General features: G+C 40.0%; 1 protein-coding gene across 1 annotated transcript in view; it reads left to right on the top strand.

Annotated features, from left to right (window-relative positions):
• ABCA15 (ATP binding cassette subfamily A member 15) overlaps positions 1–24,037 on the top strand; it is a 178,540-nt gene that overhangs the window by 30,874 nt on the left and 123,629 nt on the right. The window contains exons 4-6 of the mRNA XM_028841598.2: positions 5,714–5,841; positions 8,064–8,211; positions 13,525–13,784. Of these exons, the coding sequence (XP_028697431.2) occupies positions 5,714–5,841; positions 8,064–8,211; positions 13,525–13,784 (536 nt within the window). The remainder of the gene's footprint in view (positions 1–5,713; positions 5,842–8,063; positions 8,212–13,524; positions 13,785–24,037) is intronic.

A 24,037-nucleotide genomic window follows, 5' to 3' on the forward strand; every position in this document is an offset into this window, starting at 1 on the left:
CTTTTCAAAAAACCAGCTCCTGGGTTCATTGATTTTTTGAAGGGTTTTTTTGTGTCTCTGTTGCCTTCGGTTCTGCTCTGATCTTAGTTATTTCTTGCCTTCTGCTAGCTTTTGAATGTGTTTGCTCTTTCTTCTCTAGTTCTTTTAATTGTGATGTTAGGGTGTCAATTTTACATCTTTCCTGCTTTCTCTTGTGGGCATTTAATGCTATAAATTTCCCTCTACATTATGCTTTAAATGTGTCCCAGAGATTCTGGTACTTTGTGTCTTTGTTCTTATTGGTTTCAAAAAACATCTTTATTTCTGCCTTCATTTTGTTATATACCCAGTAGTCATTCAGGAGAAACTTGTTCAGTTTCCATATAGTTGTGCGGTTTTGAGTGAGTTTCTTATTCCTGAGTTCTAATTTGATTGCACTGTGGTCTGAGAGACAGTTTGTTGTGATTTCTGTTCTTTTACATTTGCTGAGGAGTGCTTTACTTCCAATTATGTGGTCAACTTTGGAATAAGTGCAATGTGGTATTGAGAATAATGTATATTCTGTTGATTTGTGGTGGAGAGTTCTGTGGATGTCTATTAGATCTGCTTGGTGCAGAGATGAGTTCAAGTCCTGGATATTCTTATTAACCTTCTGTCTCATTGATCTGTCTAATATTGACAGTGGATGTTAAAGTCTCCCATTATTATTGTGTGGGAGTCTAAGTCTCTTTGTAGGTCTCTAAGGACTTGCTTTATGAATCTGGGTGCTCCTGTATTGGGTGCATATATATTTAGGATAGTTAGCTCTTCTTGCTGAATTGATCCCTTTACCATTATGTAATGGCCTTCTTTGTCTCTTTTGATCTTCATTGGTTTAACGTCTGTTTTATCAGAGACTAGGATTGCAAGCCCTGCTTTTTTTTTTTGCTTTCCATTTGCTTGGTAGATCTTCCTCCATCCCTTTATTTTGAGCCTATGTGCATCCTTGCATGTGAGAGTGGTCTCCTGAATACAACACACTGATGGGTCTTGACTCTTTATCCAGTTTGCCAGTCTGTGTCTTTCAATTGGGGCATTTAGCCCATTTACATTTAAGGTTAATATTGTTGTGTGTGGATTTGATCCTGTCATTATGATGTTAGCGGGTTGTTTTGCCCGTTTATGGATGCAGTTTCTTCCTAGCATTGATGGTCTTTACAATTTGGCATGTTTTTGCAGTGACTGGTACCAGTTGTTCCTTTGCATGTTTAGTGCTTCCTTCAGGAGCTCTTGTAAGGCAGGCCTGGTGGTGACAAAATCTCTCAGCATTTGCTTGTCAGTAAAGGATTTGCTTTCTCCTTCACTTATGAAACTTAGTTTTGCTGGATATGAAATTCGGGGTTGAAAATTCTTTTCTTTAAAAATGTTGAATATTGGCCCCCACTCTCTTCTGGCTTGTAGGGTTTCTGCCAAGAGATCTGCTGTTAGTCTGATGGGCTTCCCTTTGTGGGTAACCCGACCTTTCTCTCTGGCTGCCCTTAACATTTTTTCCTTCATTTCAACCTTGGTGAATCTGACAATTATGTGTTTTGGGGTTGCTTTTCTCAAGGAGTATCTTTGTGGTGTTCTCTGTATTTTCTGAATTTGAATGTTGGCCTGCCTTGCTAGGTTGGGGAAGTTCTTCTGGATAATATCCTGAAGAGTGTTTTCCAACTTGGTTCCATTCTCCCCATCACTTTCAGGTACACCAATCAAACGTAGATTTGGTCTTTTCACATAGTCCCATATTTCTTGGAGGCTTTGTTCATTTCGTTTTACTCTTTTTTCTCTCACCTTGTCTTCTCACTTTATTTCATTAATTTGATCTTCAGTCACTGATACCCTTTCTTCCGCTTGATCAAATCAGCTATTGAAGCTTGTGCATGCATCGTGAAGTACTCATGCCATGGTTTTCAGCTCCATCAGGTCGTTTAAGGTCTTCTCTACACTGTTTATTCTAGTTAGCCATTCGTCTAACCTTTCTTCAAGATTTTTAGCTTCCTTTGATGGGCTCAAGCATGCTCCTTTAGCTCAGAGAAGTTTGTTATTACTGACCTTTTGAAGCCTACTTCTGTCAACTCGTCAAAGTCATTCCCCGTCCAGTTTTGTTCTGTTGCTGGCGAGAAGCTGCGATCCTTTGGAGGAGAAGAGGTGCTCTGATTTTTAGAATTTTCAGCTTTCTGCTCTGGTTTCTCTCCATCTTTGTGGTTTTATCTACCTTTGGTCTTTGATGTTGGTGACCTACAGATGGGGTTTTAGTGTAGAAGTCCTTTTTTGTTGATGTTGATGCTATTCCTTTCTGTTTGTTAGTTTTCCTTCTAACAGTCAGGTCCCTCAGCTGCAGGTCTATTGGAGTTTGCTGGAGTTCCACTCCAGACCCTGTTTGCCTGGGTATCACCAGCGGAGGCTGCAGCACAGCAAATATTGCAGAACAGCAAATATTGCTGCCTGATCCTTCCTCTGGAAGCTTCATCCCAGAGGGGCACCCACCTATATGAGGTGTCTGTCAGCCCCTACAGGGCGGTGTCTCCCAGTTAGGCTACACAGCAGCCACGGACCTGCTTGAGGAGACAGTCTGTCCATTTTTAGAGCTCAAACTCCATGCTGGGAGAACCACTGCTCTCTTCAGAGCTGTCAAACAGGGACATTTAAGTCTGCAGGTGTTGTCTGCTGCCTTTTGTTCAGCTAAGCCCTTCCCACAGAGGTGGAGTCTAGAGGCAGTAGGCCTTGCTGAGCTACAGTTTGAGCTTCCCAGCCACTTTGTTTACCTACTCAAGCCTCAGCAATGGCAGACGCCCCTCCCCCAGCCAGGCTGCTGCCTCACAGTTCGATCTCAGACTGCTGTGCTAGCAGTGAGCAAGGCTGCATAGGCATGGGTCCCACCCAGCCAGGCACGGGAGAGAATCTCCTTGTCTGCCGGTTGCTAAGATCTTGGGGAAAGTGCAGTATTTGGGTGGGAGTGTCCCGTTTTTCCAGGTACAGTCTGTCATGGCTTCCCTTGGCTAGGAAAGGGAAATCCCCTGACCACTTGCGCTTCCCGGGTAAGGTGACACCCCGCCCTGCTTCAGCTCACCCTCTGTGGGCTGCACCCACTGTCCAACCAGTCCCAATGAGATGAACCAGGTACCTCAGCTGGAATGCAGAAATCACCTGTCTTCTGCATCTGTCATGCTGGGAGCTGCAGATTGGAGCTGTTCCTATTCAGCCATCTTGGAATGGATCAGCTAAGATGGAACTTTCTTTTATTATTATTATTATTATTATTATTATTATTATACTTTATATTCTAGGGTACATGTGCACAACGTGCAGGTTTGTTACATATGTATACATGTGCCATGTTGGTGTGCTGCACCCATTAACTTGTCATTTACATTAGGTATATCTCCTAATGCTATCCCTCCCCCCTCCCCCCTCCCCCGACCCCCCAACAGTGCTGCAGTAAACATATGTGTGAATGTGTCTTTATAGCAGCATGATTTATAATCCTTTGGGTATATACCCAGTAATGGGATGGCTGGGTCAAATGGTATTTCTAGTTCTAGATCCTTGAGGAATCGCCACACTGTCTTCCACAATGGTTAAACTAGTTTACAGTCCCACCAACAGTGTAAAAGCGTTCCTATTTCTCCACATCCTCTCCAGAAACTGTTGTTTCCTGACTTTTTAATGATTGCCATTCTAACTGGTGTGAGATGGTATCTCATTGTGGTTTTGATTTGCATTTCTCTGATGGCTAGTGATGATGAGCATTTTTTCATGTGTCTGTTGGCTGCATAGATGTCTTCTTTTGAGAAGTGTCTGTTCATATCCTTTGCCCACTTTTTGATGGGGTTGTTTGTTTTTTTCTTGTAAATTTGTTTGAGCTCTTTGTAGGTTCTGAATATTAGCCCTTTGTCAGATGAGTAGATTGCAAAAATTTTCTCACATTCTGTAGGTTGCCTGTTCACTCTGATGGTAGTTTCTTTTGCTGTGCAGAAGCTCTTTAGTTTAATTAGATCCCATTTGTCTATTTTGGCTTTTTTTGCCATTTCTTTTGGTATTTTAGACCTGAAGTCCTTGCCCATGCCTATGTCCTGAATGGTATTGCTTAGGTTTTCTTTTAGGGTTTTTATGGTTTTAGGTCTAACATTTAATCTAATCCATCTTGAATTAATTTTTGTATAAGGTATAAGGAAGGGATTCTACATATGGCTAGCCAGTTTTCCCAGCACCATTTATTAAATAGGGAATCCTTTCCCCATTTGTTGATTTTGTCAGGTTTGTCAAAGATCAGATGGTTGTAGATGTGTGGTATTATTTCTGAGGGCTCTGTTCTGTTCCATTGGTCTATATCCCTGTTTTGGTACCAGTACCATGCTGTTTTGGTTACTGTAGCCTTGTAGTATAGTTTGAAGTCAGGTAGCGTGATGCCTCCAGTTTTGTTCTTTTGGCTTAGAATTGTCTTGGCAATGCAGGCTCTTTTTTGGTTTCATATGAACTTTAAAGTAGTTTTATCCAATTCTGTGATGAAAGTCATTGGTAGCTTGAGTGGGATGGCATTGAATCTATAAATTACCTTGGGTAGTATGGCCATTTTCACGATATTGATTCTTCGTATCCATGAGCATGGGATGTTCTTCCATTTGTTTGTGTCCTCTTTTATTTCATTGAGCAGTGGTTTGTAGTTCTCCTTGAAGAGGTCCTTCACATCCCTTGTAAGTTGGATTCCTAGGTATTTTATTCTCTTTGAAGCAATTGTGAATGGGAGTTCACTCATGATTTGGCTGTTTGTCTGTTATTGGTGTATAAGAATGCTTGTGATTTTTGCACATTGATTGTGTATCCTGAGACTTTGCTGAAGTCGCTTATCAGCTTAAGGAGATTTGGGGCTGAGACAATGGGGTTTTCTAAATATACAATCATGTCATCTGCAAACAGGGACAATTTGACTTTCTCTTTTCCTAATTGAATACCCTTTATTTCTTTCTCCTGCCTGATTGCCCTAGCCAGAACTTCCAACATGATGTTGAATAGGAGTGGTGAGAGAGGGCATCCCTTTCTTGTGCCAGTTTTCAAGGGGAATGCCTCCAGTTTTGGTCCATTCAGTATGATATTGGCTGTGGGTTTGTCGTAAATAGCTCCTATTATTTTGAGATACGTTCCATCAATACCGAATTTATTGAGAGCTTTTAGCATGAAGGGCTGTTGAATTTTGTCAAAGGCCTTTTCTGCATCCATTGAGACAATCATATGGTTTTTGTCTTTGGTTCTGTTTGTATGCTGGATTACATTTATTGATTTGCATATATTGAACCAGCCTTGCATCCCAGGGATGAAGCCCACTTGATCATGGTGGATAAGCTTTTAATATGCTGCTGGATTTGGTTTGCCAGTGTTTTATTGGGGATTTTTGCACAGCTAAGATGGAACTTTCAAAACACTGTTTGAAGCATCCTTTATTCCTTGGTTTACTTAACTGTATTTATTATAACAATTTATTATGATTTTAAACTTGTGGTCAAATTTTTTAAAACCCCTAACATTTTTATGCACTCAAGGTATCCATTAGTTCATTATGTCAGTGTTTCAGCAATAGTGTTTTGAAATTTAATAACAATATTTTGGTAGCCTTTTATCCATGTAAAATAGTCTCCCATCTTACATGTAGGAAGAGCTATCATATATTTTGCTCTTATATGGACAACTCACATATTAGACTTTTGTCTCTCTACAGTTCTAGGCTTTTCTACAGAAGAAGAATTTGAAGATTACGTTAAGGAAGTAAATAACTCTGAAAAGGTTCTGGCTGCTATTGTTTTTGACCATGACTTCAAAAATAGCAATGATCCCCTGCCACTGAAGGTGAGAAAGTTTTATGTAAAAACCTCATATTTCTACTTCCAGTTTCCAGAGATTTAATGAAGTAGAGGTATTTGTTCATTTTTCCATTTTGTAAGTGGAGAGACCATAGCTTTCCTAAGATCGTAGTGCTTATATGTGGTACAGCAGGGATTGGAATCCAGATCTAACTAACTTCAGTGTCCATGCATTAATTTAGTCAGTGCCTCATGCTGATGTGGAAGGAATTGTATTAACTACCTGCCAGGCTTTATTCATAAACTGGACTCATAGGAAACGCTGACAATTGTGGACCTTGCCTCTGTCATTGCATCTGATAGGGCAACTGTCTGTAGCCCTACAGATGATGGTAAAGAAAATGCACATTTCCTGGGACAAAACACCTGATGCAGTAAATAAAACATACGCATCTTCATTAGCAGGGAACACAACATGAAATTTTTCCTTTTTCTTTTGAGTGAGTCTCATAATTTCTCTTCTAATTATAAATAAAGAAAATAACTCGAGGACTGAAGCAGGCTGAATCAAAATTAGAACATCTGCAAACACCAAGGAAGATTCTGATAACAACCCCCCAAGGAGGAGAAGCAAGGACAAGGCTTTGAACTTGGGGTCTCTGGTGTTGAGTGAAATAACCAAAGTACAACATATAGATATGCCCAGAGCCAAAATTCTGCATTTAGGATACAGATGGTTGTCAATGGAACAAAAAAAGTCAGGAAAACTGCCAGGTTTCAACTAGGGTAATAGGTATCCGTTCATTCCACCCCATAACTTCCTCCATATAGGTCAGTGTCCCTCAAGATGGTGACTCCTTGTAAACTGATGCTGATCTAGGCTCAATGGTATACACTGGGCTTGGCAATTTAAATTTAAATTGGTGCAATTGAAAACTTCACCTCTTCTGTCTGGCATGGTCTCCCTCTCCCTGCCCTATATTTGGCTTGCACATGCTTACCTTGTGCAACTGCTGCCGTGACTTTTTCTGTGTTGTCTCTTCTGACCACATGTACCCCTTCCCTCCTACATCCTTCCATGAATACCTTAACCATGTGTCTGTGACTGAGTTTATACTACAATGTAAGTATGTTTCGTCAACTAGAATTTGAGCTCCTTGAGGAATAGGGGCTGCCTCCTTGAACATGGGATAAGTTCCTAAAACTTTTATCTAGATAACTGAGTATATGAATATTCATCCAGACCTATGGCCTCTGCCTGTCCCTCCTACTCTTCCTGATTTCTCTGGTCTGAGCCTTCTGACTTTTGACAACTCTTGGTCCATTTGCTATCTTTTTTTTTTTTTTTTTTGAGACAGAGTCTCACTTTGTTTCCCAGACTGGAATGCAGTAATGTGATCTTGGTGCACTGCAACCTCTACCTCCTGGGTTCAAGTGATTTTCCTGTCTCACCTCCAAAGTAGCTGGGATTACAGGTGCCCACCACCACACCTGGCTAATTTTGTAGTTTTAGTAGAGACAAGGTTTCACCATGTTGGCCAGGCTAGTCTCGAACTCATGACCTCAAGTGATCTACCCACCTCAGCCTCCTAAAGTGCTGGGATTACAGGCAGGAGCCACCACTCCTGGTGCATTTTTTATCTTTTAAAGTTAGTTAACCTCAGCATGACATTTACTCAGTTCTCCAAAAGTAATACTACCTTTTCATTTAATAATTAGATTATGCAACACTCCACACTTAGATCTTATCACATTCCTCCTCCATTCTCATATCGGAGTCTTCCTTATGCTATCATTGCTTTTAAGAGAGGAAGAGATATTCCTCTTAGAATACTAGACTTGACTGACATAAAGGGAAGGAAAATTAATAATGCCTTTTGGTACATTTCATTTTAGTATGCAGCCATCTGTCTGTTTAGGGAAAAAAACATTCATAATTATAGTTGTCACTATATTTGCCTACCACAAGCCTGCAGTATGCATCTAAGTGTTGCTGACACCTCAATAAAAAATTTCACAAAATTAACAAAGGATGGATTTAAAGGAGGTGGGCTTGAATTTAGATGTAGTCAGAGCATAGATGCCTTAGGACAAATTTGCTCTCGCTTCCTGATGTCCAGAATATACTTCAGCCTCATCAGGCAGTCTACCTCGAAATCACATATTCCCAGTTGTACTTTAACTTTCTTTTGTTTCTGATTATTCTTTAATTATTTTGGGATTAGGGGGAGCTCTTAGATATTGATTGTTTCTTATTGCTCCCTCTAGGTAAAATATTACCTGCGTTTTAGTAATGAAAAGAAGAGTAATATGCTGGAAAATATTTATGAAGAAGCAAGCTGGTTGACAGATTTTCTCTTTCCACCTATCCCTTCGGTGGGACCCAGAAATGAAGATGAAGATGGGGGGAGTCCTGGTAAGCAGATCTTTATTCTTAATATCCCAGTCATATAGGATGAGCCATTACATATTTAAATTTCTGTTTCTTTACTCTTGCAATGGAAGCTGCTTATTTTTAACTTACTATTTTGGTGATTTTTATTTTTTTTTTTTTATTTTTTATTTTTTATTTTATTTTTTTTTTTTTTGAGACGGAGTCTCATGCTGTTGCCCAGGCTGGAGTGCAGTGGCGCGATCTCGGCTCACTGCAAGCTCCGCCTCCCGGGTTCCCGCCATTCTCCTGCCTCAGCCTCCTGAGTAGCTGGGACTACAGGCGCCCGCCACCGCGCCCGGCTAATTTTTTGTATTTTTAGTAGAGACGGGGTTTCACTGTGGTCTCGATCTCCTGACCTTGTGATCCGCCCGCCTCGGCCTCCCAAAGTGCTGGGATTACAGGCTTGAGCCACCGCGCCCGGCCTTGGTGATTTTTAAATATGTCCAAAACCCCATATGAAACATTCTATATCTTTGAACAACATATTTTTATTGCCTTTTATCCTTTCCTGGTCCTTACCATTGTGTATCTTTATATTTTCATGTAGTTTAATTGTGAACTTTTGACTTACATGACGTAATGAACATTTGTAGGTACCAACACAACCTGATTAATTGTAACTGTGTGTTATCCTGTTGGATTGATGAGTGATTTTTAATATAACTATAGTAATTTAACAACGTCAACTTATTATACAGCCTACCATTTATAAGGATTTAGTGTGGGGGCTTTGCTTTTACCAATAACTTTGCAAACTTACCTTGAGGAAACTATTCAACCAAAGAAATAAACTGATTGATTTAGCATAAATCTTTTTTTTTTTTTTTGAGACGGAGTCTCGCTCTGTTGCCCAGGCTGGAGTGCAGCGGCGCGATCTCGGCTCACTGCAAGCTCCTCCTCCCGGGTTCACGCCATTCTCCTGCCTCAGCCTCCCGAGTAGCTGGGACTACAGGCGCCCACAACCGCGCCCGGCTAATTTTTTGTATTTTTAGTAGAGACGGGGTTTCACCGTGGTCTCGATCTCCTGACCTTGTTATCCGCCCGCCTTGGCCTCCCAAAGTGCTGGGATTACAGGCGTGAGCCACCGCGCCCGGCCAATTTAGCATAATTCTTAAAAATGTGAAATAACCTACATCTTAGGTATGGTAAGTTAATAGTACAAATATAAATATAATTTGACAGAGCATTGTGCAGTCATTAAAATATTCATGAGATCTTTTTGTAGAAGCCAAGTTCAGAACTCTGTTATCAAATTATAGCTCTGTTAACTGCATATTCATCAACATAAAACTGGGACAGATACCCAAATATGAAAACAATTGCTCTGTTAGGGTGGCAGAATTGTGATGTATGTTATTCTCTTTGAAAATAATTTCAGGCTGGGTGCGGTGGCTCACACCTGTAATCTCAGCAATTTGGGAGGCCGAAGTAGGTGGATCACTTGAGGTCGGGAGTTCAAGACCAGCCTGGCCAACATGATGAAACCCTATCTCCACTAAAAGTACAAAAATTAGCTGGGTGTGGTGGCGGGCACCTGTAATGCCAGCTACTTGGGAGGCTAAGGCAGGAGAATCGCTTGAACCTGGGAGGCGGAGGTTGCAGTGAGCCAAGATCATGCCGCTGCACTCCAGCCTGGGCAACAGAGCGAGACTCTGTCTCCAAAAAAACATTAATAAAAATAATAATTTTCAAATATTATTTTTCCAGTCATAAAATTTGAAATGAAATCTTATGTGTCTTATGCATTATGTTACTGCATTATAACCTTAGTCTTCTAGTAAGAAAACATGAAACCCAAATTGTGGAACATTCTCCAAAATGGCTGACCAATATTCTTAAAAACTCTCACGGTCATGAAAAACAAGGAAAGAATGAGAAACTTTAACAGCTCAGAGGAGAGTATGGAGACGTGACAGCTAAATGCAATGCAATATTCTGAATGGGATCCTAGAACAGAAAAAAAAAAAAAAAAGACATTCGGGAAAAACTGGTAAAATGCAATAAAGTTTGTGTAAAATATAAATGCTGTTGCATGCACCAATTTTTTTTGTTTTTAGTTTTGACAAATGTATGATGGTAATGTAAAATGTAATATTAGGGAGTTAGGGAGGTTTCATGCAGGATATATAATAGTATTTCTCAATCATTTTTATTATTGCCTTTCTAAGGAGACCTTTAGACGTTTTTTCCATATCTGCTTCCCCATGAAGTATTAATACCACAGATACACTGTAGGTGTGTTCATATATTGTGACCCCATTGAGAATGCATGGTATATGGGAATTCTCTGCATTGCCTTTGCAACTATTCTGCAAAGACTATTTTTCTTCTAAGATTATACACACACACACACACACACACACACACACACACACACATATATATAAAATATTTATTTATTTAGAGACAATTTCCCTCTGTCACCCAGGCTGGAGTGCAGTGGCGTGATCTCAACTCACTGCAACCGTCGCCTCCCAGGCTCAAGCGATTCTCCTGCCTCAGCCTCCCCAGTAGCTGGGATTACAGGCATGTGCCACCATACCCAGCTTATTTTTGTATTTTTGATAGAGACAGGGTTTCACTGTGTTGGCCAGGCTGGTCTCGAACCCCTGGTTTTAAGTGATCTACCCACCTCCACCTCCCAAAGTGCTGGAATTACAGGCATGAGCCACCGTGCGCAGCCAAAAAGTATATTTTTAAAAATTTTCCTACCCCAGGTACCAAAAAATGAATTTCTTCAATCTGATAAAGCACATTGTGAAAAGTTTGTAGCTTACTGATAAAATTGAACATTTCCCTCCTGATACCAGGAATGTTTGCTCTCATCAGTTCTATTCAGCGTATTCCTGGAAGTTCTCATCTGTACCAGAAAAAGAAAAAGAAATAAAAGGCATTAATTTTGGAAAAGAAGGAAAGAAATTATATTTCTTTGCAGGTGACAGAATCATGTATGCAGATAAAAGAAATTAAAAAAAAAAACAACCCCTACTGCAACTAATGTGTTAACTTAGTAAAATCCCAAGATACAAGTACAATACATGAAAATAAATTATAATAAGCCTACATCAAAAATAACAAAGCACTTCTAAAAGAAAAATTTAAAGAACTTCAACAAGTGGTAAAATATTTTAACTTCCTTGATTGGATGACTCAAAATTGTTACAACGTAAATTCTCCCTAAACTGAGCTACAGGGTCAATATACACACAGTCAGAATCTTAGCATGGGCTGGGCTGTGGTTGTTTATGCCCGTAATCCCAGCACCTTGGGAGACCAAAGTGGGTAGATCACCTGAGCTCAGGAATTCAAGACCAGTCTGGGCAACATGATGAAACCCCATTTCTACAAAAAATACCAAAAAAAAAACAAAAACAAAAACAAAAAAAAAAAACGGCACAGTGGCATGTGCCTGTAGTCCCAGCTACTAGGGAGGATGAGGCGAGAGAATTGCTTGAGCCCAGGAAGTGGGGGTTGCAGTGAACATAGATCGTACCACTGCACTCCAGCCTGGGCAACAGAGTGAGACGTTGTCTCCAAAAGCAAACACAAAAAACCTCAGCATGCTATTTTGGAGAAATTGACAAGTTTATTCTAAAATTTACATGGAAATGAAAAGGATCTGGTTTGGGAACAGGCACCCAAATCTGGCCATAAACTGATCCCAAAACTGGCCATAAACAAAATCTCTGCAGCACTGTTACATGTTCATGATGGCCATGATGTCCACGCTAAAGGTTGTGGGTTTACCGGAATGAGGGCAAGGAACACCTGGCCCACCCAGGGCGGAAAACCACTTAAGTCTTTCCTAAGCCACAAACAATAGCATGAGCGATCTGTGCCTTAAGGACATGTTCATGCTGCAGCTAACTAGCCAGACCCATCCCTTTATTTCGGCCCATCCCTTTATTTCCCATAAGAAATGCTTTTAGTTAATCTCTAATCTATGGAAACAATGCTTATCACTGGCTTGCTGTCGATAAATATGTGGGTAAATCTCTGTTCGAGGCTCTCAGCTCTGAAGGCTATGAGACCCCTGATTTCCCACTCCACATGCTATATTTCTGTGTGTGTGTGTCTAATTCCTCTAGTGCTGCTGGGTTAGGGTGTCCACAACCGAGCCAGTCTCGGCAGATCTGAATTAGAAAAAGTAATCTTGGGAAAGAACAATGTCAGTGGACATATTCTGCCCTATTTCAAGATTTTCTGTAAAACTACAGTAATTAAGACATTGTCATATAGGTGTGAGGATGAACAGATAGACCAACAGAAAGAATAGGATGTCCGGAAATATACACATATGGGCACGGGGTTTTCTACAAAACTGCCAGTATGATTCACTGGGGAAAAAAATCTTCTCAACAACTTTTGCTGGAGTAACTTGGTATTCCTATGGAAAGAATGAATCTTGATCACTTCCTTACAGCCTACACAAAATTAATTAATCCAAGATGATCCTAAAGCTAAAATGATAAAGCTTCTATGGCAACATTGATGAGAATATCTTTATGATTTGAGGGTAGGTAGTGATTGGTTAGGGCACAAAAGGCACTTTTGAAAAAAATTGGAAAAAGAAGAAATGGATAAATAGGACTTTATCAAAGTTAAATACTTCTCATATGTAAGACACTATTAAAAAGGCAAGATTGCTAGGGGAGAAAATACACACAATATGTGTATCTGACACAGGAATAACACTCAGAGTATATCAAGGACCTATGTAAATTAACATAAAAAATAGTTTTTAGATGTTATGGCAATGCTACATTTCTATGCAAGTTTTAAGTGCTTGTCCTTCATTTCTGTGCTCAATTCATGCACCACTAAGAAACTGTTTGCATACTGTCACCAGTCAAAGGACCACACTTGGTTTATCACTGACTATCAGATGTCAGCTCATGTATGTCACTCAGCTGTGGCACTTCAGCATCACTCACTGATGTCACTTAGTTGTATGAGCTTCATTTCTCTCTTCAAGTGTCCAGGATACAGAATCAAAGTCTTTACCTATCTGATAATTAATCCAATTCTCACTTATTTAAATTAATTGAGATTGCAGAAAGCAGCTCTCCAATTTCATGCAATATTTCACTTTTGGTAAGCTAGGGGTGAGGATCATTTTAGAAAGTATTATGTCTTTGTGTGGCAAAACCATGATAGCTGCTCTGAAATTTAGACTATCAGAAGAGCTTCCTTACACTTAGCTTTATCTCTGACATACATTAATTCCCTTTCTCTTCGTTCAGCTCAGCTGTTTTTTGGTCTATTGTACTTATCAATCTTTGTTTTCTCATTTAGGGTACATCAGTGAAGGGTTCCTGTTTGTGCAACACTCCCTGGATAAGGCCATCATGCAATATCATAGCGGCCAAGCTGCAGAAATGCTGTTTAGCAATATCAGCGTTTATGTTCAGAGATTTCCCTACCCATCGTATTACCATGATTTCTTCTTTATGTTTTCTGGTGTTTTCATTCCTTTAGTACTTGTATGTATCTTCTCTCTGAATCATCTTACCCTTGTTCAATCCGTTGTGTGGGAAAAGGAAAATCGACTGAAGGTAACTCCCCTTTTCTTGTAGTAGATGAAGCTTCTGTAGAAAATTCTGAGTGTGTGGGGCAAATTTATTTGGTGGAAGGTTCAATTATTTCTACATAGTCAACACTGATGGATGGTTGTGTTTCAGTAGCAGGCAAGAACTGAGCACTTAGGCTTCTTGGCAATATTCTATAACTTTGTTTTTAATTAGAATTCTAGGTATAGTTTTTCATTTTAGTTCTAGAAGTCTACTTCACAAGAATATTATAGTTAGAATTTAAATGCCAAATGCCCTAAAATCTCTCTGGAATAAAGTAATAATCAACTGGACTCTTGGAATTATATCTAAATGAATTCAGATACAACTCACTTCCAATATTCTATGATGCTGTGATTTTTATTTTTATTTTTATTTATTTATTTATTTATTTTGAGACCGAATCTCACTTTGTCGCCCAGGCTGGAGTGCAGTGGTGTGATGTCAGCTCACTGCAACCTCCACCTCCCAGGTTCAGGCAATTCTCATGCCTCAATCTCCCAAGTAGCTGGGATTACAGGTGTGAGCCACCACGCCCAGCTAACTTTTCTTTTGTATTTTTAGTAGAGACGGGGTTTCACCATGTTGGCCAGGCTGGTCTCAAACTTCGGACCTCAGGTGATCCATCCGCCTCGGCCTCCCAGAGTGCTGGGATTACAAGCGTAAGCTACCGCGCCTGGCCAATGCTGTGATTTTCTAAAATCAAATTTCTGATCCCTGAATTATTTAAAATACGTGACCTCTTATTGTCCCCTCCAGTATTATGTCTTAGCCCAGAATATGTTGTCTTCAAAATCCAGTCATCATCAGCCATTTAATCAATGATTCGTTCAATGATTATTTATTTATTCATTACTGATTTATTAAGTATCCACTTTGTTTCAGGGACTCTGATAAATCATAGGTTTGAATCCTTGGCTGTATTACTTATTATTTCTGTTACATGGCATATATAACTTTTCTAGCTTCTTTTCTCAGATGTAAATTGACACTAATGATACCTGACATGCAGGGCCGTCATGATATTGGTGAGATATTACCTGGAAAGTTATCACCCTCCAATCACCTAGACCTACTATTGCAAGGCAAAAAAGGGAAATTCACGTACAGTGTTTTGTACAGTGCCTGGCACATAGCAGGGGCCCAATAACTTTGGGCCTCAGCTATTAGTATCACTCGTCTCTCCATTTCACTGATCTCTTCTGTATCGTCAAAGGTCATGTCATTTTCTTTCTTTCCTTCATGAGTGGCAACACCACTTTACAGATCAGGTTCACGTTACTTCTTACTAGCTCTTCTCATCTCCTTACCCACTTGCTCACCCCCAATCTACCTCACACGTTGTTGCCAGGGTAGTTATCCTGTAATGCAGATGGCTAGAAATAATTTTAGAGATTGATTTATTCTATTGTCTGCTGAATGAAATCCATTTAAGCAAACAGATTTCCTAAGATTTAGCACCTAACTACTTTCCATTTTGTTGTTGTTGTTTAGCCAACTCCCTTTTCCTCCAGCGAAAATGACCGGCTGATTTTCAAGCTTGCATATGTTTATTTCTTCCGACTGTAATGTCTTTCTTGAGTGTGTTCTCTGATTGGTGAACACAGTTAACTTTCTGCCTCATCCTTCATAGTTGCCATCTCCTTGTTGATGTTTCTCTTTAATTCTCAACTATTATTTAATCCTTTTTCCTTTGTGTCACCCAGAGGATGTTATACAGACTTCATTCATATGGCTTATGCTATTTATTCTTTAATTTTTTTTAAATTTAAGCCTGTCATACATAAACAGAAAAGTACACAAATCATAAGGTTATGGTTAAATCAATTTATCATAAAGAAAGCAACCCCATTTCATTATGGCTCTGTTAAGAAATAAAACGGGGCCAGGCGTGGTGGCTCACGCCTGTAATCCCAACACTTTAGGAAGCCAAGGCAGGTGGATCACAAGGTCAGGAGTTTGAGACCAGCCTGGCCAACGTGGTGAATCCACATGTCTACTAAAAATACAAAAATTAGCCAGGTGTGGTGGTGCATGCCTGTAATCCCAGCTACTTGCTTTTGGTGTTTTAGACATGAAGTCCTTGCCCATGCCTATGTCCTGAATGGTATTACCTAGGTTTTCTTCTAGGGTTTTTATGGTATTAGGTCTAACATTTAAGTCTCTAATCCATCTTGATTTAATTTTCGTATAAGGAGTAAGGAAAGGATCCAGTTTCAGCTTTCTACTTATGGCTAGCCAATTTTCCCAGCACCATTTATTAAATAGGGAATCCTTTCCCCATTTCTTGTTTTTCTCAGGTTTATCAAAGATCAGATGGCTGTAGATGTGTGGTATTATTTCTGAGGACTCTGTTCTGTTCCATTGGTCTATATCTCTGTTTTGGTACCAGTACCATGCTGTTTTGGTTACTGTAGCCTTGTAGTATAGTTTGAAGTCAGGTAGTGTGATGCCTCCAGCTTTGTTCTTTTGGCTTAGGATTCTCTTGGAAATGCAGGCTCTTTTTTGTTCCATATGAACTTTAAAGCAGTTTTTTCCAATTCTGTGAAGAAACTCATTGGTAGCTTGAGTGGGATGGCATTGAATCTATAAATTACCTTGGGCAGTATGGCCATTTTCACGATATTGATTCTTCCTATCCATGAGCATGGTGTGTTCTTCCATTTGTTTGTGTCCTCTTTTATTTCACTGAGCAGTGGTTTGTAGTTCTCCTTGAAGAGGTCCTTTACATCCCTAGTAAGTTGGATTCCTAGGTATTTCATTCTCTTTGAAGCAATTGTGAATGGAAGTTCATTCATGATTTGGCTCTCTGTGTGTTACTGGTGTATAAGAATGTTTGTGATTTTTCCACATTAATTTTGTATCCTGAGACTTTGCTGAAGTTTCTTATCAGCTTAAGGAGATTTTGGGCTGAGACAATGTGGTTTTCTAAATATACAATCATGTCATCTGCAAACAGGGACAATTTGACTTCTTCTTTTCCTAACTGAATACCCTTGATTTCTTTCTCTTGCCTGATTGCCCTAGCCAGAACTTCCAACACTATGTTGAATAGGAGTGGTGAGAGAGGGCATCCCTGTCTTGTGCCAGTTTTCAAAGGGAATTTTTCCAGTTTTTGCCCATTCAGTATGATATTGGCTGTGGGTTTGTCATAAATAGCTCTTATTATTTTGAGATACGTTCCATCAATACCGAATTTATTGAGCGTTTTTAGCATGAAGGGCTGTTGAATTTTGTCAAAGGCCTTTTCTGCATCTATTGAGATAATCATGTGGTTTTTGTCTTTGGTTCTGTTTATATGCTGGATTATGTTTATTGATTTGCGAATGTTGAACCAGCCTTGCATCCCAGGGATGAAGCCCACTTGATCATGGTGGATAAGCTTTTTGATGTGCTGCTGGATCCGGTTTGCCAGTATTTTATTGAGGATTTTTGCATCGATGTTCATCAGGGATATTGGTCTAAAATTCTCTTTTTCTGTTGTGTCTCTGCCAGGCTTTGGTATCAGGAAAGTGTTGGCCTCATAAAATGAGTTAGGGAGGATTCCCTCTTTTTCTATTGATTGGAATAGTTTCAGAAGGAATGGTACCATCTCCTCCTTGTACCTGTGGTAGAATTCAGCTGTGAATCCATCTGGTCCTGGACTTTTTTTCGTTGGTAGGCTATTAATTATTGCCTCAATTTCAGAGCCTGCTATTGGTCTATTCAGGAATTTAGTTTCTTCCTGGTTTAGTCTTGGGAGAGTGTAAGTGTCCAAGAAATTATCCATTTCTTCTACATTTTCTAGTTTATTTGCATAGAGGTGTTTATAGTATTCTCTGATGGTAGTTTGTATTTCTGTGGAGTTGGTGATGAGATCCCCTTTATCATTTTTTATTGCATCTATTTGATTCTTCTCTCTTTTCTTCTTTATTAGTCTTGCTAGCAGTCTATCAATTTTGTTGATCTTTTCAAAAAACCAACTCCTGGATTCATTGATTTTTTGGAGGGTTTTTTGTGTCTCTATCTCCTTCAGTTCTGCTCTGATCTTAGTTATTTCTTCCCTTCTGCTAGCTTTTGAATGTGTTTGTTCTTGCTTCTCTAGTTCTTTTAATTGTGATGTTAGAGTGTCAATTTTAGATCTTTCCAGCTTTCTCTTGTGGGCATTTAGTGCTATAAATTTCCCTCTACACACTGCTTTAAATGTATCCCAGAGATTCTGGTATGTTGAATCTTTGTTCTCATTGGTTTCAAAGAACATCTTTATTTCTGCCTTCATTTTGTTATGTACCCAGTAGTCATTCAGGAGCAGGTTATTCAGTTTCCATGTTGTTGAGCGGTTTTGATTGAGTTTCTTAGTCCTGAATTCTAGTTTGATTGCACTGTGGTCTGAGAGACAGTTTGTTATAATTTCTGTTCTTGTACGTTTGCTGAGGAGTGTTTTACTTCCAATTATGTGGTCAATTTTGGAATAAGTGTGATGTGGTGCTGAGAAGAATGTATATTCTGTTGATTTGGGGTGGAGAGTTCTGTAGATGTCTATTAGGTCTGCTTGCTGCAGAGATGAGTTCAATTCCTGGATATTCTTGTTAACTTTCTGTCTCGTTGATCTGTCTAATGTTGACAGTGGGGTGTTGAAGTCTCCCATTATTATTGTGTGGGAGTCTAAGTCTCTTTGTAAGTCTTTAAGGACTTGCTTTATGAATCTGGGTGCTCCTGTATTGGGTGCATATATATTTAGGATAGTTAGCTCTTCCTGTTGAATTGATCCCTTTACCATTATGTAATGGCCTTCTTTGTCTATTTTGATCTTTGATGGTTTAAAGTTTATCAGAGACTAGTATTGCAACCCCTGCTTTTTTTTGTTCTCCATTTGCTTGGTAGATCTTCCTCCATCCCTTTATTTTGAGTCTATGTATGTCTCTGCATGTGAGATGGGTCTCCTGAATACAGCAAACTGATGGGTCTTGACTCTTTATCCAGTTTGCCAGTCTGTGTCTTTTAATTGGAGCATTTAGTCCATTTACATTTAAGGTTAATATTGTTATGTGTGAACTTGATCCTGCCATTATGATATTAACTGGTTATTTTGCTCGTTAGTTGATGCAGTTTCTTCCTAGCCTTGATGGTCTTTACATTTTGGCATGTTTTTGCAATGGCTGGTACCGGTTGTTCCTTTCCATGTTTAGTGCTTCCTTCAGTGTCTCTTGTAAGGCAGGCCTGGTGGTGACAAAATCTCTAAGCATTTGCTTATCTGTAAAGGATTTTATTTCTCCTTCACTTATGAAACTTAGTTTGGCTGGATATGAAATTCTGGGCTGAAAATTCTTTTCTTTAAGAATGTTGAATATTGGCCCCCACTCTCTTCTGGCTTGTAGAGTTTCTGCCGAGAGATCTGCTGTTAGTCTGATGGGCTTCCCTTTGTGGGTAACCCGACCTTTCTCTCTGGCTGCCCTTAACATTTTTTCCTTCATTTCAACTTTGGTGAATCTGGCAATTATGTGTCTTGGAGTTGCTCTTCTTGAGGGGTATCTTTGTGGCGTTCTCTGTATTTCCTGAATTTGAATGTTGGCCTGCCCTACTAGGTTGGGGCAGTTCTCCTGGATGATATCCTGAAGAGTGTTTTCCAACTTGGTTCCATTTTCCCCCTCACTTTCAGGCACCCCAATCAGATGTAGATTTGGTTTTTTTACATAATCCCATACTTCTTGCAGACTTTGTTCATTTCTTTTTCTTCTTTTTTCTTTAGGTTTCTCTTCTCGCTTCATTTCATTCATTTGATCCTCAATCGCTGATACTCTTTCTTCCAGTTGATCGAGTCGGTTACTGAAGCTTGTGCATTTGTCATGTATTTCTCGTGTCATGGTTTTCATCTCTGTCCATTCGTTTATGGCCTACTCCGCATTAATTATTCTAGTTATCAATTCTTCCACTCTTTTTTCAAGATTTTTAGTTTCTTTGCACTGGGTGCGTAATTCCTCCTTTAGCTCTGAGAAGTCTGATGGACTGGAGCCTTCTTCTCTCATCTCGTCAAAGTCATTCTCCATCCAGCTTTGATCCGTTGCTGGTGATGAGCTGCGTTCCTTTGCAGGGGGTGATGCGCTCTTATTTTTTGAATTTCCAGCTCTTCTGCCCTGCTTTTTCCCCATCTTTGTGGTTTTATCTGCCTCTGGTCTTTGATGATGGTGACGTACTGATGGGGTTTTGGTGTGGGTGTCCTTCCTGTTTGTTAGTTTTCCTTCTAACAGTCAGGACCCTCAGCTGTAGGTCTGTTGGAGATTGCTTGAGGTCCACTCCAGACCCTGTTTGCCTGGGTATCAGCAGCAGAGGCTGCAGAAGATAGAATATTTCTGAACAGTGAGTGTACCTGTCTGATTCTTGCTTTGGAAGCTTCCTCTCAGGGGTGTACTCCACTGTGTGAGGTGTGGGGTGTCGGTCTGCCCCTAGTGGGGGATGTCTCCCAGTTAGGCTACTCAGGGGTCAGGGACCCACTTGAGCAGGCAGTCTGTCTGTTCTCAGATCTCAACCTCTGTGTTGGGACATCCACTGCTCTCTTCAAAGCTGTCAGACAGAGTCGTTTGCATCTGCAGAGGTTTCAGCTGCTTTTTGTTGTTGTTGTTGTTGTTTAGCTGTGCCCTGTCCCCAGAGGTGGAGTCTACAGAGACAGGCAGGACTCCTTGAGCTGCTGTGAGCTCCACCCAGTTCGAGCTTCCCAGCCGCTTTGTTTATCTACTTAAGCCTCAGCAATGGCGGGTGCCCCTCCCACAGCCTCGCTGCTTCCTTGCCCGAGATCGCGACTGCTGTGCTAGCAATGAGGGAGGCTCCGTGGGCATGGGACCCTCCCTGCCAGGTGTGGGATATAGTCTCCTGGTGTGCCCGTTTGCTAAGATCCTTGGTAGAGCACAGTATTGGGGTGGGAGTTACCCGATTTTCCAGGTGTTGTGTGTCTCAGTTCCCCTGGCTAGGAAAAGGGATTCCCTTCCCCCTTGCGCTTCCCAGGTGAGGCGATGCCTCGCCCTGCTTCAGCTCTCCCTGGTCCGGCTGCAGCAGCTGACCAGCACTGATTGTCAGGTACTCCCTAGTGAGATAAACCCAGTACCTCAGTTGAAAATGCAGAAATCACCTGTCTTCTGTGTCGCTCGCGCTGGGAGTTGGAGACTGGAGCTGTTCCTATTCGGCCATCTTGCTCCGCCCCCGTTTTTTGTTTTTTTTTGCTGTGCGGAAGCTCTTTAGTTTAATTAGATCCCATTTGTCAATTTTCGCTTTGGTTGCAATTGCTTTTTTATGCCTTCATTTATTGATGGACATCTAAGTTGAGTAATATCTGGACTATTGTGAATAATGCCTCAATTAATGTAAGAGAGCAGATCTCTCCTAAACATATTAATTTTATTTCATTTGAATATATAACTGGATGGGAATACCAGATCATATGGTCATTCTATTTTTAGTTTTCTGGGGAATCTGCATATAGTGTTCCATAATAACTGTACTAATTTACATTCCCACCAACAGTGTACAAGTATTCACTTTTCTCCACATCCTCACTAACACTTGTTACCTTTTGTCTTTTTGCCATTGTAACAAATGTGAGGTGATATCTCATGGTGGTTTTAGTTTGCAGTTTTCTAATGATTAGTGATGTTGAGCATTTTTTTAATATATGTTGGCCATTTGTACGTCTTCTTTTGAGAAATGTGTATTCAGATCCTTTGCCCATTCTAAATTGGGTTATTTGTTTTATTGCTATTGAGTTGAGTTCCTTACATAACTTGGTTGTTAACTTCTTATCAGGTGTATACCTTACATAACTTGGATGTTAACTTCTTATCAGGTGTATACATCTAACATTGTTTTCCTCCAATACAAGGTTGTCTCATCACTCTGTGGATTTTCATGTGTCTGTGTATGTGTGTGGGTTTCCTTTAAGAAACTTTTTAATTGATTGTAATCCCATTTGTCTATTTTTGTTCTTGTTCTTGAGCTATTGGGGTCAAATAAAAAAAAATAATTGTCCAGACCAATGTTACGTGGTTTTCCTTGTAGTAATTTTATAGTTTCAGGTCTTACATTTAAATCTTTAATCAATTTTGAGTTGATTTTTGTATATGATGTGAGATGAGACCAACTTCATTCTTCTGCATATGGATAGCCATTTTTCCCAGCACCATTTATTAAAAAGACTATCCTTTCCCCATTGTGTATTATTGGTACCTTTGTCAAAAATCAATCGATGGCAAATACATGGGTTTGTTTGGGGACTTTCTGTTCTCTTCTGTTGGTCAACATGTGCATTTTTATGGCAGTACCAAGCTGTTGACACTATTTCTTATTAGAAACACATTTTCACTTCTAGGTGTAGGACTTTCTTAAGCATTTCTTTTAAGTCCAGTCAGTGGTGAATTCCCTCAGTTTTGTTTATTGAGGAAATAATTTATTTCTCTGTTACTTATGAAGATTAACTTTGCTGAGTATAGTATTCTTGCCTGGTACATTTGTTTTCGTTTTTTGTTTTTTCAGCACTTTGAATATATCATTCCATTCTCTCCTGGCATGTAAGGTTTCTGCTGAGAAGTCCACCACTAGTCTGTGGGGATTTCCTTATTTGTGACTAGATGCTTTTTCTTGTTCTTTTTGGAATTCTCTTTTTGTCTCTGACTTACCACAGTTGACTACAGTGTTCTGTAGAGAACACCTTTTGGGGATGTATCTACTCGTGGATTTCTGAGCCTTCTGTATCAAGTACCTAAATGTCTTGCTAGACTTGAGATGTTTTGAGCTATTATATCATTAAATAGGTTTTATATGCCTTTTGGCTTCTCTTCACCTTCTAGAACTCTCAAAATTTGAATGTCTAGTCACTTTATGGTGTTACATATGACACATGGGCTTTGTTCATTCTTTTTATTGTATTTTCTTTCTTTGGTCTGACTGGGTAATTTCAGAAGACCTGTCTTCAAGTTATGAAGTTATTTCTCCTGCTTGAGCTAGTCTTTTTTGTTTTTGTTTCTGTGTTTTCGAGACAGAGTTTCACTCTTGTTGCCCAGGCTGAAGTGCAATGGCACAGTCTTGGCTCACTGGAACCTCTGCCCCCTAGGTTCAAGTGATTCTCCTCTCTCAGCCTTCCAAGTAGCTGGGATTACAGGTATGTGCCACAATGCCTGGCTAATTGTTTGTATTTATTAGTGATGGGGTTTCACCATGTTGGTCAGCCTGGTCTTGAACTCCTGACCTCAGGTGACCCACCTGCCTCGGCCTCCCAAAGTGCTGGGATTACAGGTGTGAGCCACTGCACCCAGTCTGATCTAGTCTTCTTTTGAAGCTCTTGAGTGAATTTTTTATTTTCTTAATTGAATCCTTAGTTCCATGATTTCGATCTGATTTATTCTTTTTTAAAATTTTTTATTTTTATTTTTTTATTTTACTCTAAGTTCTAGGGTACATGTGCACAATGTGCAGGTTTGTTACATATGTATACACGTGCCATGTTGCTGTCCTGCACCCATCAACTCATTTACATTACGTATATCTGCTAATGCTATCCCTCCCTCCTCCCCCAACCCCTAGCAGGCCCCGGTGTGTGATGTTCCCCTTCCTGTGTCCAAGTGTTCTCGTTGTTCAATTCCCACCTATGAGTGAGAGCATGAGGTGTTTGGTTTTTTGTCCTTGTGATAGTTTGCTGAGAATGATGGTTTCCAGCTTTATCCATGTCCCTACAAAGGACATGAACTCATCCATTTTTATGGCTGCATGGTATTCCATAGTGTATATTGCCATATTTTCTTAATCCAGTCTATCATTGATGGACATTTGGGTTGGTCCCAAGTCTTTGCTATTGTTAATAGTGCCGCAATAAACATACATGTGCATGTGTCTTTATAGCAGCATGATTTATAATCCTTTGGGCATATACCCAGTAATGGGATGGCTGGGTCAAATGGTATTTCTAGTTCTAGGTCCTTGAGGAATTGCCACACTGTCTTCCACAATGGTTAAACTAGTTTACTGTCCCACCAACGGTGTAAAAGTTTTCCTATTTCTCCGCATCCTCTCCAGCACTTGTTGTTTCCTGACTTTTTAATAATCGCCATTCTAACTGGTGTGAGATGGTATCTCATTGTGGTTTTGATTTGCATTTCTCTGATGGCCAGTGATGATGAGCATTTTTTCATGTGTCTTTTGGCTGATTAAATGTCTTCTTTTGAGAAGTGTCTGTTCACATCCTTTGCCCACTTTTTGATAGGGTTGTTTGTTTTTTT

The sequence above is a fragment of the Macaca mulatta genome, chromosome 20, assembly GCF_049350105.2.
Source record: "Macaca mulatta isolate MMU2019108-1 chromosome 20, T2T-MMU8v2.0, whole genome shotgun sequence".
Classification (NCBI taxonomy): Eukaryota; Metazoa; Chordata; class Mammalia; order Primates; family Cercopithecidae; genus Macaca; species Macaca mulatta.